The sequence below is a fragment of the Pteropus vampyrus genome, unplaced genomic scaffold (genome assembly GCF_000151845.1).
Source record: "Pteropus vampyrus isolate Shadow unplaced genomic scaffold, Pvam_2.0 Scaffold14, whole genome shotgun sequence".
Taxonomy (NCBI): domain Eukaryota; kingdom Metazoa; phylum Chordata; class Mammalia; order Chiroptera; family Pteropodidae; genus Pteropus; species Pteropus vampyrus.
The window spans coordinates 1,446,488-1,465,343 of NW_011888795.1; the positions used below are offsets into that span (position 1 = coordinate 1,446,488).

The 18,856-nt window shown below is 32.8% G+C and overlaps 1 protein-coding gene across 1 annotated transcript in view; it reads left to right on the forward strand.

Annotated features, from left to right (window-relative positions):
- Positions 1–18,856, forward strand: part of ATP13A3 (ATPase 13A3) — a 64,660-nt gene that overhangs the window by 28,869 nt on the left and 16,935 nt on the right. The window contains exons 14-28 of the mRNA XM_023525555.1: positions 836–952; positions 1,532–1,549; positions 1,642–1,795; positions 1,889–2,009; positions 5,074–5,198; positions 6,790–6,965; positions 7,473–7,595; positions 7,676–7,755; positions 8,350–8,392; positions 8,480–8,589; positions 8,899–8,995; positions 9,907–9,979; positions 11,587–11,764; positions 13,055–13,242; positions 17,936–18,024. Of these exons, the coding sequence (XP_023381323.1) occupies positions 836–952; positions 1,532–1,549; positions 1,642–1,795; positions 1,889–2,009; positions 5,074–5,198; positions 6,790–6,965; positions 7,473–7,595; positions 7,676–7,755; positions 8,350–8,392; positions 8,480–8,589; positions 8,899–8,995; positions 9,907–9,979; positions 11,587–11,764; positions 13,055–13,242; positions 17,936–18,024 (1,692 nt within the window). The remainder of the gene's footprint in view (positions 1–835; positions 953–1,531; positions 1,550–1,641; positions 1,796–1,888; positions 2,010–5,073; positions 5,199–6,789; positions 6,966–7,472; positions 7,596–7,675; positions 7,756–8,349; positions 8,393–8,479; positions 8,590–8,898; positions 8,996–9,906; positions 9,980–11,586; positions 11,765–13,054; positions 13,243–17,935; positions 18,025–18,856) is intronic.

Here is an 18,856-nt window from a genome sequence, read left to right on the forward strand (position 1 = left end):
TTAAATAAGTAAGTTTATGTAATAGCATGTTTTATTGACTTAAATGTTTAATGCTTGGTTTTACCAAAAAGGATCAGTGGAATGTTTTCACATAACTGGGCACTACTGCTATTTGGTGTGATTGATGCCATATGAGATGCATCCCAATTCAGAGATGTTAAAGTGTATATTAGAATTGTATAAAATTGGCTAATTGGACATGATTTCTTTCTCCATCATTTTCCCATTGATTGATTTCTCCAGTTATAGAGTCAAATCGGTTTGTTTCTCATGTACATGTATTTTAATACAAGTTCTTGTTTGAATTTTTTCACCAAAAATTTTTAAAAATCAATTTCAAGGGGTTAGGGTTGTGATATCTTAACTAGATGTGTTCAAGCTGAAACAGTAAACTCACATCTTTGGATTGAAGTATGTTCTTGACCCAGTGGTTCTACTAACCATATTTGAGCTCCATATACTTCTGACTCCTTTCCTGTTAGCAGAAAGGAATTTCTAGATGATAAACTAAAAATTTTGGAACTGTAAGAACTTTCTGTTTTTTTTTTTTTTGTAGAGCTAGTCTCAGCCCAACAAGTTGTAGGAGAAAAATTAGAGACTTTTTTTCTCTATTTCTTTACTCACTTCTAACCTCTGCTTCCTCTCTCCCATGAGTTGCTAGGACTTTAACTAGCTTCATTTATATTTTATTTATGTTAGTGATCTAGTAGTGCTCATTTATTTCTTGGGCACTAATTTTTTTTTAACGTCACTGAAAATAGCCATAATGTTTATTTAAAAATGGAACCAGTGATTTAAATTTTATGAGGTAATGTGTTGAATATTTTCCTTTCAGATTCTGGAAGAAGCAACTGAAGAGGAAACAGCACTTCATAATCGAATTATGCCCACTGTGGTTCGTCCTCCAAAACAGTTGCTTCCTGAATCTACACCTGCAGGAGACCAGGAAATGGTGCGAAATCACTTTAGGCTAGATTATAACATTCAGTTTGAATGTAACTAGAAGATGAAATCACATGTCCTTAATTCTCATACAGATATGAATATTTTAACTGCGTTTATTAGAAACTACACCTGGAATGTTACGGGTGTAGTTTTCTCAGTACCATTGCATTTCCTTCCTATTAACTGAGCAGCTTAGTGCCTTGTAATTTAGATACATGATGACATGATGATTAATCCTTTTAAATTGCACCTGTATATTCCTAGAATTTAATAAAAAGAATATGGGAGAGACTTTATTTTTAGGTGAATTTTTAAAATGTCCCTCTTAGTTTATTTTAGTTCTTAATATGTTAATATTTTTAGGATAGCAGAAAATTCAAAATACTCAAATATATACTGTTTTAAATTGGGAGGTGGTAAGGAAGCTAATCTTGAAACCTGACTTTAAAATAATCGAAGTTCCTTGCTGTTTTCCAAATAATGTTTCTGGATGTGTAGTTTTTTTTTTTTTGTTTTTAATTTTGAGTATGTTAACGGACTTAATCTGTACTATTTCTTTATTTTTTATTTTTTGTTTTGTTTTTAGGAGCTGTTTGAACTTCCAGTAAGTGAAGATTGTTTACTTGTTACCTAAATATATTTGTTTTAATTCTTAAAGGATAATAAATGCTTTGTGCATCTTTTGAAATTATACAGGCTATTTATGAGATAGGAATTGTTCGCCAGTTTCCATTTTCTTCTGCTTTGCAACGTATGAGTGTGGTTGCAAGGGTGCTAGGGGATAAGAAAATGGATGCCTACATGAAAGGAGCACCTGAAGTCATTGCCAGTCTTTGTAAACCTGAAACAGGTAAAGAAACAACTGGGCTTTGAATAAAATTCTGGTATTTATATAAGCTTGTGTTCGCTTGAACAACAACTTTTTTTTTTTTTCCTTAAAAAGTTCCTGTTGATTTTGAAAAAGTTTTAGAGGATTACACTAAACAGGGCTTCCGTGTGATTGCTCTTGCACACAGAAAATTGGAGTCAAAACTGACATGGCATAAAGTACAGAATATTAGCAGGTAAGGATGATGAACAATTTTTCTACCGTTTTTCTAATACATCATTTATGTTTATATAAGTCACATAAAATAATTTGTAGTTGAATATTTATTAAATATTTATTGGATGTATGCACATACACATAATGCAATGTTTGTTTTAGGTGATTGAGGTAAAAATACAGCTCTTCGGAACTATTTTCAATTCATTTGTTAAATATTTATCAAGTGCCTGTTATGTGTCCGGCATCTTATAGGAGCATAATTATGTTTCAATAAACCTAATTCTACAGAAGTTTATTTTTCCCAAATGATCAACTTGCTTTTGCCAAGTGGTTGGAACCAACTACTAATTCAGTCAGAGTATCATGAGTCACAATAACCAATTACCTTCCACCAGAAAGGTCCAGTGGCATTAACAGCATCACATTTACTTCCATGTATAGATAATATATGGGTTTTATGTCTAGGATTGTCACTTTTACTATAACTGAGACAGACTTCCTGTTTGAGGATAACATTTTCGTTTACCTATGGCGTACCTAGCAATTTATCAGCAGAAAGTAATATTTATTGGCTGTCCTGCTAATTTTGCCTATCTAATAGCTGCTTCCACCATCCTCACTGCCATTGTCTCTAATTCAGGGTCTCAGCTTTTTTCTGGTCTTTACTATCTGTTCCATACTGCTTCCAGAGAGAACTTTTTAATAATCAGATCTAATGTCAGTCTCCTATGTGACATTCTTAGAAATGGCTCATCATCACCTACTGGAGGAGTTCATAATCAGAGATATGCATCAGAAAAGGAAACAAACACATATGTAATTTTTAACATGGGCAAATGATATAAACAGGTAAATATCAGAAAAAGCATACAAATGGCCAATGAACACATGAAAATGATAGGACACTATTTCTTGGAGAACTACAAAATAAAACCACAGTGTGACGTCACTTCTCTCCTAAGATTGACAAATTGGAGAGATTGATAATAGCAAGTGTTAGTGAAGGTAAGAAAATTATTACAACATATCGCTACTATGCTACTGTAAATTCTAAAAAATATAACATAGTACCTATTAGCATTTAAATTTGCTTATGTAATTTGACCTAGCAAGTGCAGTTCTAGGAATCCGGCCTGAAGAAATATTTCTACATGTGCATAAGATCATGTTTAAATAGTGTAAATGATATAACACTCACCAGTAGGGCAGTGGTTAAATTGTGGACTATTAGAATTTCTGTTAATTTTTCCAGGCACATTAAGTCAAAAAAGTAGGACAGTGTTGTAGTACAATTCTGTTTTCCTGAGTAAGTACTAAAGGAATGGAGTGGCTAGTCAAATAACTAAAAAAGAAAACTACATTAGGAATTGTAGCTATGAAACAGGATGTTTGGGGGATGTGGTCTAAGCATGAACGTTTCAAAAAAAAAAGGTGATGACTAAATGATCTGATGATTCTGATTATTGAGAGCCACAAATGTTATATCCTGATTCCTGTGAAGAACACATAGGTTCCTTTTTCTCGACAGCTTCACCTTTTGTCATTTTCCTCCTTAAGGACTATTGAATTGTTATAGTTCTCAAGCCTATCATATTCAGACATCCTTTTGTGCCCTTGGATAGGCTATTTTTTCTGTGCAGGATACCCTATCCCACCCTCCTGTCACCTTTTCTCTCTACTTCCCTTCGTTCTCATTTTTCAACCGAGACCTTTTCTGTGTTTACATTTTACCTTCTGGAAACAAGTTTTGGCATTTCTCTTACAGCTTGAACCTTTATATCTCTAATTAAATATTGTAGTATTTATTAGAGGGCAAAATTCCTATGATCCGTATTGTTCATAAGAGAGTTAGGAAACCAGCTGCAGCCAGAAATGACTAGTACCTCAGGAAAATGGTTGCAGTGCTTTTGACCCAGTAGTTTCACATTTGTACAGCTTTGTGCTTTGAAATGCATTTTTAGGCTTCAAGGTTTGTTTCTCCTGTTACCACCAGCAGGATCATTTGTACTGTTTTCTTACTATTATTTAATACCATTAACACCACACCCATTGTTCTAAATTACATTTCAGAGATGCTTAGGTTTATAGCTGTATTCTTAAAAGACCTTTATTGTTGAATTTTGTGTAGAAAAACCACTTGATATTGCAAATCTGAAATTTTGGTCCCTAACCTCAAGCCCCCTATCTCCTCAGAAAAAAATATTTTCATAATATGTTTTTTGTAGCTTGAGATTTCTTAAGAACACAGCTATCACTGAACAGACTTCATCACCATTATAGTGCTGAAACACATATTATTTTTGCATGCATCTCTTTGCTTGCATGTCTGTTTCTCCACAAAGACATATTGAGTAGAGAGCATGCCTTTTCATCTTTGACATCCCAGCTACTAGCATAGTGCTTGGTGTACTCTAGATACTCAGCTATTTGAAGGAGTAGCATCTTGGTGACTATCGAAAATGAATAAATATGCTAAAAGGCCCACCTCTTGGTCCTGAGTAGATTTCATTTTTGAACTGCTAACAATTTTTAGATCACACTTTCAGGATCAAGAATTGGATCAAGAGTTTTATAAAATTCGTCAACGATGATAATCAGTATAATTATATCAAATGTGCTTATGGTACAGTTTTTTCCTTTTAACATTTAAGTTAGGGCATATCGTATAGGGGACATAAAAAAAAGATTTATTTATGTTTATTCATTTGTGAGTCGGATCAAGATGAACATTCCTAGTATTACAGATATTTAGTGTCTTAGAAAGATACGTAGTTGTCCCTTGATAGTCAAGGGGGATTGGTTGCAGGAACCCCCTGGGGATATGAAGGACCAACTGTACATTTCCGATGGTCTTCGTATTCTCTCATTTCAAAAGGTAAAATTTAATTTCAAAATGTATTTCTTATTTTTTTCCAGATTAAAACTTTTTTGAGATATTAAACTAAATACACACATTTATGATTTATTCCATGTATAAAATGTTTTAATTTATAATTTATGGATATTTTAATTGCTTTATCAATAGAAAGTACTTGTTCTCTTGACTAAACCATTATGTGTTAAAATTTCTTTTTCTGCAGAGATGCCATTGAAAACAACATGGATTTTATGGGATTAATTATAATGCAGAACAAATTAAAGCAAGAAACCCCTGCAGTACTTGAAGATTTGCATAAAGCCAACATTCGCACTGTCATGGTCACAGGTTAGACTTTATAAAAGGACACAGAAGATGAGTGTGACTCTTAGAGTTCAAGATATATAATATTGAGGAATGATCAGGTGGTTATAAAAGTATATTATATAGTAGCTCCATCCTACATTGCCCTATTTCAGCTCTGAATATGTTTCAAGGTATAAGATAACTTTGCAATACTTTTTTAAGGTCTAACAAATTCTATTTATAGCAAGTATAGTAAAATAGTGAAGGGCACACTGTGAAAATTTAAACTCTGCTCCTTTTTGTTATGTCTTTTTAAATCATAGATTTCTTATAGTACTTATTGTACTTTACGTTGTGCTAGTTATTTATAGATTTGTTTTCTCTACTAGAATATGAGGTTCATGAGGGTTAAGAGTATCTTTTACATATTTTGGGGTCTTCTCCAATTTTTAGAACTGTTCCAGATGCACGGAAAACGATTAATAGATATTTGTTGGAATTACGTTTTTATGTATAAGATAGTATGTTTATTATTATCACTTGAATCCATAATAGTGAAAATAGCTCGTTTTTTGACTACTGTATCTAAATGATTCTCTCGGTGTTACTGTACTGTCGATAATGTTGTCTGATTGTAATTCCCTAGCTGTGCGAAGTAGTGGTGGCTTTAAGTGGGTTTTTTATTTTTTTTTTTTAGCAAGTAATCAGAATTAGGGTATTCATTTTATGGCATTTATGTGTTCAGCAAGACTTATATGGAAAAGGCCTGTGCACTTTTTATGTTTTAGAATCTGAGATTCATCAAATAGCATACTTATTAGCAGATAGCTCAAGTAATTAAATTTATTAGCATCCCAGCAATTCATGGTTCCAATGACTTCTTCAAAGCACTTTCCATCTCTAGCTTTCCCCGATCTTTCTCTGCCATGACAGACTATGGCTTTGTTGCCCCAAGGGAGTCTGTTGTCACGGGATGACACCTGTGGAAATAGTGTGTGGGAATTGGGAGGGGAAATAATATTGTCCTTCAGTTCCGATAGCAGTGGGTTCCCAAGACCTTTGCCTGCTTCTCTTGTAAGCTTACATTTTCTTCTCTTGATCATGTCCTTACACCACTGCTCTTCAGTACTTTCCTTCTCATGACTGAGAAATTGTGTCTTGCTTCTCTTTCCATCTTGTAAAGATTATATTCTGTTACCTTGCTTATCCTTTTGTTTTGTGTAATTTTGATTTTATAATTTTTCTTTTCTGTGATATTACTCTAGGGTATTCTTACACAGACACTCCTAGGTTATTTCAACACATTTAATTGAGCACCTGCTCTGTATGTAGCACTGTGCTAGGTGTTGAGTGGGTACTACTAATGCATGACTCAAAAAGATGGAGAATATATTTGGCTTTAGAAATTGAGACTATTCCAACTGTTTAGTATATATGTGCTTGAATTATTTGAAGCTTCCTTTGATAAGTATATCCTAATTTTGTTATTTTTAAATTCCAAGAGTAAAGACCATATATAATCTGCAAGTTGCCTAACCCAGTCATGGGGACTATAGTGGATTCTCAATAAGTACTTAAATATATTTATGTTTCCACTTTAATTTTAATGTTTTTTCAATATTTTGAAAATTAGGTGACAACATGTTAACTGCTGTCTCTGTGGCCAGAGACTGTGGAATGATACTACCTCAAGATAAAGTTATTATTGCTGAAGCATTACCTCCAAAGGATGGGAAAGTTGCCAAGATAAATTGGCATTATGCAGATACCATAACACAGTGTAGTAATTCATCAGCAATTGAATCAGAGGTAATGTCAAAATGAGTTTTCCCTTTTGAAGCTTGCTTCTTTTAATTTAGTCTGAAAAAATAAAAAGTGCATTAAAATACAACAAAACAAAAAGTATGCAAAAACAGAAGCCTTGGCCTTCTCCTCAGAGATTCTGGTTCATTAGACCCAGGAATCTCAATGTTTAAAATTTGATAGCCAAAGTTGAGAAGAACAGTTTCGAAGTATAACAGTAACAAAGATTTATCTTATTTTAAAAGTAGTGATAAATGATGCAGGTGGCCCATAATATTCAGTTCACGATCATTTCAAGTTAAAGCTGATATTAGCCTTCCCTAAGTTTTTCTTTTTTCCATGTAAACATGGATTATCTTAAAATTGAACTTTACTTTCAATAAATGTTAAACTTTCAGTATCTTGTATAAAATATTGGATGAAAAGCTTTAGTTTTTGATCAAATATTTTTAAAACAGGATTGTGTTATTTGATTTGGCTGCCTAAATATTGTTCTGAATGTTGTATACACAGGCTATTCCAATTAAATTGGCCCAGGATAGCTTAGAAGATCTTCAGGTGACTCGTTATCATTTCGCAATGAATGGGAAGTCATTTTCAGTGATTCTGGAGCATTTTCAAGACCTCGTTCCTAAGGTTAGTGATTTGGGTTTATGTATGTGTTTACTGGAATACATTTGTAAACAGTATTTTAAAGAAATTTATATTTTTTCCAGTTGATGTTGCATGGTACCGTGTTTGCTCGTATGGCACCGGATCAGAAGACACAGTTAGTTGAAGCATTGCAAAATGTAGAGTAAGTATTGGTTTTTGTATGTGTTATGAATTGTAGTTTCATTTTCAAACCCAGAAAAGTAACTAACATTTCATGTATATAAAATTGTCACATGTAAGTTAAGTGATAATTTTAAGTGTCTATTTATAAGAGGTTCATGTGCGCATTTATTTAGCTAAAGTATAATATCCACAATTTCTTTTCCTGGTAATATCCGTGAGGTAGAGTTCATCTCAGTTTGATGGCAGTAACTTTATAGTTTTAGTAAATAATTAACTTTCAAGTTTTTAAAGGAGAAATCTTTACTGATAGCCTTAAAAGCAAGTGTACCAAAGACTATATAGGCCCAAGTACTTTGTTCTAAAGATTTAGGAGATTGTGATGCCAAAGTATTAAAGTAATTTGCCCACCTGTGACAGAAATAGGATAATAACTCAGATTATTTGACTTACAGACTGGTGCTGTTTGCAAAGCAACATGCCCGTTGGTCATTAGTTTCACTGGGAGAAACTTATTTTGTTAGTTTTTCATAATACTGTATTGGTGAAATCTTAAATGAAATATTGTATATTTTAAGAAATTAATCAAAATCTTAACATAATTTTTGTTTCTTAGTTACTTTGTTGGAATGTGTGGTGATGGTGCAAATGATTGTGGTGTAAGTATAATTTTCGTGATTTTTAGTTCTTTCTCTAGCCTAAGTCACGTTTACAAAACTTAACCAGTTTCTGTTTTCAAACTTTAGGCTTTGAAGAGGGCACATGGAGGCATTTCCTTATCAGAGCTTGAGGCGTCAGTGGCATCTCCTTTTACCTCTAAAACTCCTAGTATTTCTTGTGTGCCAAACCTTATCAGGTAGTACAAATTGAAAATTTTCCCATTATTTCTTTATAATTTGCTCTAATAATATAGAAAAAATTATCACAGGAAGTAATATGAATTTGTTTCCATGGTATATTGATATATTTGATCTATAACTTGTTAGTAACAGATTAATTGCTGCTACTCCTCATCTCTTCCAGTTCCGCTTTGCCTTAGTTCTTTTGGTAGAAACGTGCTTTGTTGTAGCTGTTGAATGTTGGTGTTTATCTGTCAAGGTATAATGGTGGTTCGGAGGAGGAGTTTAAAATATGTTTATTCACATGCCAACATGTGTTTTCACAGGGAAGGCCGTGCTGCTTTAATGACTTCCTTCTGTGTCTTTAAATTTATGGCTTTGTACAGCATTATACAGTACTCCAGTGTTACTCTACTGTATTCTGTGAGTATTGACATTGCTTACAGAGATGGCACTTAGTGTTAAGACATTGAAATTAAGTTTTGAGCATATAGGTTTGATTTTGAATGCCTCCTTTAATTATGGAACTTACATAAATAGCATCTGTAAGTTTTCCTTTAGTTTATTTTGTATAGCAGATTGAAAATCTCATTAATCTGTAGTAGCATTTCCTTAAGGCTGACAACTGTGGCTGAAGCCTTGTGAATAAAAGATGCTCATATTCTTTTTTTTGCCTTTAGTGCAGATTGAACATCTTTCTTAAAACTTTTTCAAGTGTCCAGCTGTGACATATTTCAAAATGATAGTTAACTTTGCTATATACATTTACATGAAAAGGCCAGAATAAGAAAAGGTGTTGCAGCAATGTTGTTTATACGATGTCATACATTTGGAGAGAAAGCTTAAACAGCAGTGTGCATAGGTACTCCCTCGGATTTTGTACTTGAAGTGATCTCACTTTAGATCTATCTCTAAATGAACATAGGTGACATCCCAAGGAGTCTTTGTGAAACTATACCTTTTTACCATTTGTAGAAAGTGTCAGGCGGGATGGTGTTAGATATTAAGGAAGCTTCAAGATACTAATTTCCAAGAATGTTGAATATTGTGAGTAAAAGTTTGTGTTTTCCTTTTGCTAAAACACTTTTAAAAGGTTTTTATTGAATAAATTTTTAGGAGATGCCTTTTATACTAATATATTAAATTGAATGTTTGCAAGTATATGTTATATTTCACTGATTTGAAAGGCAAATGCATTTTACTTTTTAAGTAGGTCCAAGTGTCATTTGGTATTGTTGGGGGGAAAAAATCTAAAACCAGGGAAAATGGTATGAAAATAGTGCTATAAAAATAGTTCCTGAAAACTAATTATGTTTTCAAAATTACTTCTGTAGGTCTTAAGTAACCTAGGAGACTTCCAGTTTCTTTTCATTGATCTGGCAATCATTTTGGTAGTAGTATTTACAAGTGAGTATTTTGTTTTGTTACTGATTTCAAAGCATGAAATTCAGTTGTTAAATTTACATTAACAATTGTAACACTGCATACCTCTCCAGATTCCCTATAAATATTCCCTTTTATTACCAATTGCTTATATTTTGTCCTACTTATTTTATTGTCTCTGCCTTTTACTGAAATATTCGAGAGTAAGTTTGCCTTATCGTGCCCTTTTACCTCTGACTATTTTAATATATGCTGCTTAAAGACAAAGTCATTACCTTATATAATTAAACAGTTATAAAGATTGGGGAATTTAACATTGATATAATATTATCTAATCTATAGCTCATATTCAAGTTTTGTCATGTGTCCAATAATGTCCTTCATACTGTATCTTTTTCCCTAGTCCCCTAACCTAGGATCTAATCCAGGCTCACAAATTTATCATGTCTCTTTAGTATTCTTTAATCTGGAATAGTATATCAGCTTTTAGGGGGGGCTTCTTAATGTTGACATTTATGAAAGGAGAAATACCAGTTTTACGGGTTTGTCTGACATTCTCATTAGACTCGGGCTATGAATTCTTGGCAAGAATATCATAGAAGTGATGCTGTGTCCTTCTAGGTATATCATATGAAGAGACAGAAGATGTTGGTTTGTTCCAATATTGGTGATGTTAACATCAAAATAAATAATGTAATGAGATATGAGCCACTTAATCAAATAAAAATATATAAGTCCATACAATAAATGCATGAATGATTGAGGGGGAGGGAGAGAAAGCTCTTCCTTACAGTAAAATGCTAACTAATAAATATAGAAGGAATGGTGAACTTAGACCATGGATAGACCATGGTGTTACTGACATTTTAGGCTAGATAATTCATTGTGGGGGCACTATTCTGTGCATTATAGTATGCTTACTAGCATCTCTGACCTCAGCCCGACTAGATGCCAGGAATACTCCCCCCAGTTGTGATAACTAAAAGTGGACATTGCCAAATGTTCCCTGGCAAAATCACATTAATTAAGAATGCCTTATTTAGACAATCTTCAGTGGATGCTAAAACTAGTGAATGAAAGTCTGATGAGGAACAGGGTTTGTACACAGTCTCAGTATACAAATTATTTATTCATTACAAAGAAAAAAAAGAAAAACTTTACAGTGAAGAAACTTGATGGATGCCATCTTAATAAACAATCAGAACCCTTTTTTATGTTACTGTTATATTTATACTGCTTCAAATTTTTATTACTATCTTATGAGAATAATACATATTATTTTAACTGTAGTTTTATAACTAAAGATTCAGAAATAAATTCTTAGTTAAACTATTTTTGGTGATTAATCTTAAGTTTATATTCTCGTATTTGGTATTCTCTTTTACTTGTAGTGGTGTTTTCTCTGAATTTCAGTAGACTAATGTAAAGAGTACTCCTGAGTCATTTTTAGAAAAGCCTATATTGTTTACTTTCATAGATTATTTATGGACATCTGCCTTAGTTTTTGGACATTTTTCATATTAAAGATTTGTCAGAGAAAAACAAAAATTTTCAATTCCTAAATTAATCTGATTGTGTATTTTATAGTGATATTTAGATACAGACCTTTCATCTTTTTCTTCTTAATATAGTGAGTTTAAATCCTGCCTGGAAGGAACTTGTGGCACAAAGACCACCTTCAGGTCTTTTATCCGGGACCCTTCTCTTCTCCGTTTTATCTCAGATCATCATTTCCTTTGGATTTCAATCTTTGGGGTTTTTTTGGGTCAAGCAGCAACCTTGGTATGAAGTATGGCATCCACATTCAGAGTAAGTTGGTCAATCTGTTAAAAAATGTCTATAAAGTATATCTAACGTATGCATGTAAAAATAAGTCTAAAAATTTATACAAAAGTTTTGCATGCAGCTTGATTAAACACTTAAATAATTTTGGCCTGTATTTCACTTTATATCATGGTAACTCCCACAAGGTAGGAAGGTGGTCAGGCAAGGTGTTAATAATCACTACCAAGACAGAGATGTTGGACTAGTTTCTTAATTTGCTACTGAGCCTTTCTTTCCTCATCTGTAAAATAAGAAAGTTGAAATTAATCCCTTTGGTCTCTTCTAAACCAATAATGTTGGTACTTCTAACTTTTCTAACCCCAGGTTAGGAAATGACATTTAAAACTGAAAAAAAAAAAAAAATTAAGTATTAAATGCTGCTTATTTGTTTATGGGTAGAGTGTTCTATAGTTCACGAATTATGAGAACATTATTTTAATTAATTAAACATATAAGCTATTCACTAAGGTAATTTTGTAGAATTAAATTTTCAGATGTAAACATTTAGTTTGCTTGATTGAGGAAGATTACTTGTCTTTCAATGTTTTAGAAATTTAACATTACTGCTTATATGTATACTGTACATGAAAAGGAGTAGATGGAATTGTTTTCAATACTCTTTCCAGAATTTATTTGTAGCAGATTAACATTTTTTTACCGCTTAACATTATAGTTGATGTTTTAGTATGGGTATTGGGTACTTCTCATCCTTAGTCCTATATGTATTTGACAGCCCTGCCCACCTGGAAGTAAGAGATGAGAGAGCCATAGCTAGAAAATATTATGGGCCATCTCAGTACCAAGTGCTTTCTTTGCTGGGTATTTATGTAAGTCATCTTACTTATTCCTCACAGGAACCCTGTGATGGAGCAGGTGTTGTCCATACTTACAGGGCCCATACTTATATGGGCTCAGAAATGAAATAATATTTCTTCACTTATAGCTAGAAAGTGGTAGAGCTAAGGTCAAACTCAAGGTCTGTTTACTCTGCTAAAATTCTCAATTTAAAAACCGAGGGGAGTTTATTAAAAAGTGATAGGGGCTTATTGAGTTTCTTCTAATTTTTTAACTAATTGGAATGTGACTAAAGAGAAAAAAATCCTTAGTATCCTTCTACCTGTTCTATATATCTTACCTTAATATATTTGGATCTTTTGCTATATACCTTATTTCTATTTATGTTATGATAGTGATTCAAGGCAGCTGAGGTAAAATTGATTTCTTTTGGGGAATGAGTATTATGTTTAGTAATGTAAATTTTTCTATGTGTTTTAGTGCTTGTAATACAACAGGAAACCTATACTGGAATTCTTCACACTTGTACAATCAAACTGAACTTGATCCACATAATATACAAAATTATGAAAATACCACAGTGTTTTTTATCTCCAGTTTTCAGTACCTCATAGTGGCAATTGCCTTTTCAAAAGGAAAACCCTTCAGGCAACCTTGCTACAAGAATTGTAAGTTTGGCATTTATTGTGATTTCCATCTATTCCTTTTCTTCTTTAAAAACAGTGTAAGAAGAATAGAGTTAAAACTGTCTTTTCAAAGTAAAGTAAATCTTTATAACTAGAATAAACTTAGTGATTTAGATGTTTACTGTCTTGTTTTATTCTCATGGTAGCTGCCACCCTGAGTTTAAAATTAAAGCCACCAGTTCTAAACATTCTTGGTTTTCACCTCCTGTTACTTCTGGCTCCAACTTTCATTTTGACAACCTGTTGCAGAGAAAGCTGGAATTAGAAGCAGGAACCAGAGGTTCCTCAATTGAAACAGTGGGTATTAGACTTCCCTTCTGGGTGGTCTGCACAGCACTAGCTTTCTATTCTTCATTTTTGACACTGCTACAGCCAGTATTTACCTGGAATTCTTCACTTCTGTCACCTTTGTGTCTTACAGCAGGGCCCAATAGAATAGAGACTGATGCCTATGTAGACTTTATCTGCCTTTGACAGTAGGGGATAGCATTTTATTGATCAGAGTTAGGGTTTATGGATAAAAGCCAGTTACTATACGTAAATTGCCATTTTTTTAAATAGTTGAGAATATACTAATTAATAACTTGATTTTTTTCATATGAAACTTTAGACTTGCAGTATCTTGGAGTGAATAGTAGTTATTCATTTGCTGTAGTTTTGAAGATATATCAGTGTTCTGGTAGACAAAATGTCAGGTTACAGATTTTGGCATGTCAAAGGAGTAACAACTGCTAGAATCTCTGTCTCCAGTTAGAATTTACAAAACATTTTCACATACATTATCTTATTCTTCTACTCAATGTGGTTTGGAGGGCAGGCTTTATTACTTCATATTTTGGACAGGTAAGACTGTTCAAATGTAAGTATCGATAATATTGAAATAATTCCTTTTTTTTCCTTTAAGAACTGATATTACTTTTCTAACAAATAGAAACTATTTTACTGAGAATCATATTAGAACCATGCTGTGGGACAAAAAGTTTATACTTCTAAGAGCATTTCCTTTAATAAATAAAGTTACTTTATTATAAGGTGAACTTAATAATTAATGTCGATAACAATAATACATGTTTTCTTTTTAGTTCAATATTTTTAAATTTCAAGGAAATATTGAGCATGCCCATGAATAGCTAAAACATCCATCAAAGAACAATGCTTCTTTCTATAAAGAAAACTGGTGTTCAGACTAGTTGGTAAGCAAGATACCCACATCAGGAAAGTTAATTTTTGAGGTCTAGATAAATCCACCCTATCCATACTCCTCCAATTAATAAAAAAAAAAAAAAAAAAAAGAGTGAGGGAGAGAGACTTTTTGTTGCCTATTTTTAAAATACATCTTTTATATTATTTGGTAAACTTAAAAAAAAAATTAAAGGCTTAGTTTGTATTGCCATTTAATTTCAAATTGACTTCAGTAAATAATAAATTTAATTGTTGACCACTGGACTATTTTTTTTAAATGTGTATTAAAAAATATAATTTAGCAGGAATATAGCCACAAAATGTTTGTCCTCATTTGAAGCATCTTGTGCATTTCTGTCAGTAGATAAACAGAAGTGCCTGTTGTCATACAACAGCCTCTCGAAAAATACAGTGGGAACAGTAAAGACAACAGATACGTATTTTACTAATTTTCACATCTTGTCTGTCACTGGAGCCCCCCTAATCTTTGAATATAGTTGTTACTGATAAGTAAAGAAAGAAAAGTAGGAAAGAAAATAAGAAATGACAGATAAAGTGTAACTATATAAAGTAATATACAATTTAAGTATAAATATAGAGGGAAATGAAAGAGAGAAAGATGAAGGCTTTACTAGAGCTGACAGCTTTTAATTTTCTCTTATAGAATAAACACTTCACAGTTCTTTGCTAGGATCTTTGTACTTGCTGTTCTCTGTATCTAAATAGTGTAATATAGTAACTCTGTTTTGAAATTACTTTTAAAAATTAATCTTAATCTTAGGCATTTAAGTCCTTCTCTCCTGAATATTTTGCTCTCTTACTGGTTCAGTTTGATTCTAAAATAAAACATAATTTCAGTCTGTGGTTACCCATTTTCAACTTTAGCTTAGCTCAGTTATATTTTCTTGTTTGAGTATGCTATCATTTTAAGGGACATGATGATGTGGACTAAACTCTTACACTCTCATTTAACTAAATGTGATTTTGGCTTCAATTTTTGCTAGTTTCTTACTTGATTCCTACAATTTACTGCTTATGAAATCCATGTCCTTTCTCAGTCTGTGAAGACATTATTACAGAACTACCAGTATCTTTCCTATTCTCGGCCTGTGCATCTTCCTGTTCATCTGCCTAGCCTGAATTGATTGGAGCAGATACCTGGAGGCCTTGAAGGATAGGTGGCCTTCTAAGGACAAGTACTGAGTAAGGAAGTGGGGATAGGAGTAAAAAGACTTGAAATTTGTGGTTATAGGTCAGAATGTCTCAGTTAGTATTTTTGAGGAAGGAACAAGAGAGATGTATATCAGAGCCATAGATGAGTATTTTGGGCTTTTTACTCTAAGGTTTTATTTTTGAGTCACTTACTATAGTAGAGGAATATGAAGGAAATCCTTTAGGATGCCTTATTTTGGTTCCATATTCCATCAAAAGGGTCTGGTATTGTTAACAAATATGTGATGCCATAAGCTGGGACACAATAACTTGAATTTACATATTAGTTTGCATTTTAAGTTTTTAAATCTTCTCTTTCCTGTGGGATCCTTATCATAGCCTCATTTTATAGTTAAAATAATTTTACTCTGAATGACTTGCTTGTGTTCACATAGCTTTGTGGCAGAATCTAAAACAGAACCTAAATCTTTAAGGAGCATTCTCCTCTGGCCCCTAATCACCACCAACACAAAATTTGTTTTGATAGCTATCTTCTGTGAAGATTATTTCTTGTACTTCGATAGGATTGCTAAGAAATCACTGACAATGCCAGGAAAACCCAGGAGCTGAGAGCATAGTCCACAAGAAACTTTACGTCTCTTAATGAATACCTGAATGCATTCTTAGTTGAAATTCTTATTGGTCTTTTCATTTGGGTAGTTGTATAAATCTGCCAGCCATACACCTCCCCTGTCAAATTCCTTTGAATAGTGCCTCTTTTTCTCCCTTAGCTAAACAAAGGAAAGATTCAATTATTTTCTCCTTTACGTGGAGATCTTGGCAAAGTTTAGAGATGTGATCAAAAGGGGTGGCTCTGGGAAAAAGACTGATGAAGATTTGAGAAACACTGTTGAGGTAGATGTCAGAAGTTTCTGAGCTCTAGTAAATTTTTTTTTCTTCTGGCAACATGTCAAGAAATAGATTGCAAATCTGTTTTTTACCTACAGTTGTGAACAGGATTTGAAAAACATTCAATACGGGCTGTTACTTTATTGAAACAAAACCTTTTCTGTCTCCATGTCTTTCTTTGGCATTTGTATTCAGACCATTTTTTTTTTTTTATCCTTTTTCTAATTTTGACTTTTTTTGTTTGTGTGTTTGTGTACTTCTAACTAGCACTTTCCAAACACTTTTTCTTTAATTGACATAATAACTATTTGAATGACTATGTAACTTAGGTATTACAAAACAATATGTGTGTGTGCGTGTGTGTGCATAAAACAATGTTTTTGTAGAATAATATAGTTTTGAACTGACATATTGACAAAGTTTATGTTTACAAATGACCCCCACATTTAATAATAGTATCAGGACCCCTCACTTATGGTCCATAAAACAGGATATTAACTCCTTTATCCAGTCTGAAGGCTTTATGATAAAGTTTTGGTTATGTGTGGTCTTAGTAAAGTTTAAATTTGAAGCCGACCTCAAGTTGGAACTTGTAAGTAGATATTCAGACCAAAGAAAAAAGGGAAAAAAGTTGAGAGCTGTCAGTATAATTGGGATATTGCTGAGGCCTTCTTATGACTCGTTGTATAAGGGAATGCTTGTATATGTGCATGTGCATACATGTGTGCACACAGTTAACAAAATGGCCATGTGCAGGGAGTTTTATTTTTGGAGCTGGGAAAGTGATACAAAGTGCTGTTGGATGGAACTTACCATTTCTAGCTGCCATAGCAACCCATAGGGGTAGCCCACATTTGAAATAAAAGATCAGCTCAGTTTCTAGGTTTTGGCTAACATTTTCTAAAATGGAAATATTTAAACAGGAAGTCAGTGAAAAAAGTGAGATTCACTTAGAAATATATGTACATTCAACTTAGAATGCCTCTATTTAGGATTACAACATACCCAATAGTGATAATAAATGTTATTCAGCATTTTTACAATCAACATTGTCATTGCATATATGTTTAAATGATAATCTCATTTTGCCATACATACTCTAGTCTCCTATTTATGAATTATATGTTGGCTTGATTATCTTATGAAGTAGCTGTCTCTCTGGAAGAAATACAAATAAATGTTTGTAAAGGTCCCTCTCTTATTTTTATGGATGCTGTTTATTTTCACATCACATAAATGAATTCCTTGGGCCTGAATGATGTATCATACTCTAGGAAATAACATAGAGCACATACTTGATATACTTCATCAACCTAAATAGAAGCTTTCAATATTCAAAACCAAATTTAGGATTGACAGTATACTAATTGTTATTATATGCCTTTTTATTTAAAGGAACTTCCTAATTTAATTGTTTTACTTTCTTTTTCAGATCTTTTTGTTATGTCTGTGATTATTTTGTATGTTTTCATATTGTTCATCATGTTGTATCCAGTTGCTTCTATTGACCAGGTTCTTCAGGTAAGGCTTAAGCACATCAATTATTATTGGTTGTCTGAGGAGTGATAATATCTGGGACAGAAACAGAAAATAACATATTAGTATTATATGAAACTTACACAGCCAGGTGAGATTTCTGGATGTTTGCTAGGGCTCAAGATCTATCCCTCTGTTCTCATGTTTCTAGGGAAAGAGACTCAATTCTCTGTTTCTTTTTTCCATGTTCTTCTTTCCGAATTTTCTAAGATGCAGTTACATTAACCCAAAGATGCCCCCCAAAAGAATAAAGAATGTAATTAAAACAGCAGCTTTATTTATGCTACCTGCTATTTTATTTTTCTTTCCTGTTTCTTCTTTGCTTCTGATTCCATTTCCCTTTGTTTACAAAAAAAGTCCCTTGGTCTTTAAAAATAAAAAAACTTTGATCCTATTATTTGATCTGTCTCCTAAGTAGTCTGCATACGCTGCTTCATCTTCACTCTCCATTGAGTTCTCCATATTTTTTTAAAAGCTTTATGAATGATGATATACTTGTTTTATACAAAAGAGTATGCACACATATTTAAGTTAAGCATAATAGTAATACAGTAACACCCATGAGTCCATCATGTACCTTTCTTCAAGCACCTTGAGGGGACTACTATTCTAATTTTTTACCTTGTTGTCTTACTTTTCAGTATGTACTTATATATGTATGAAGTGATAAAAAATAGTTTTGCTTGCTTTTGAACTTTATGAAAATAGTATCTTGCTATCTGTATTTTTCTGACTTGCATTTTTCCATCAGCATTGTTTCTAAGGTTCATCCATGTTGATAATACATGCATTTCATTTTCACTGCTGTATAGTATTC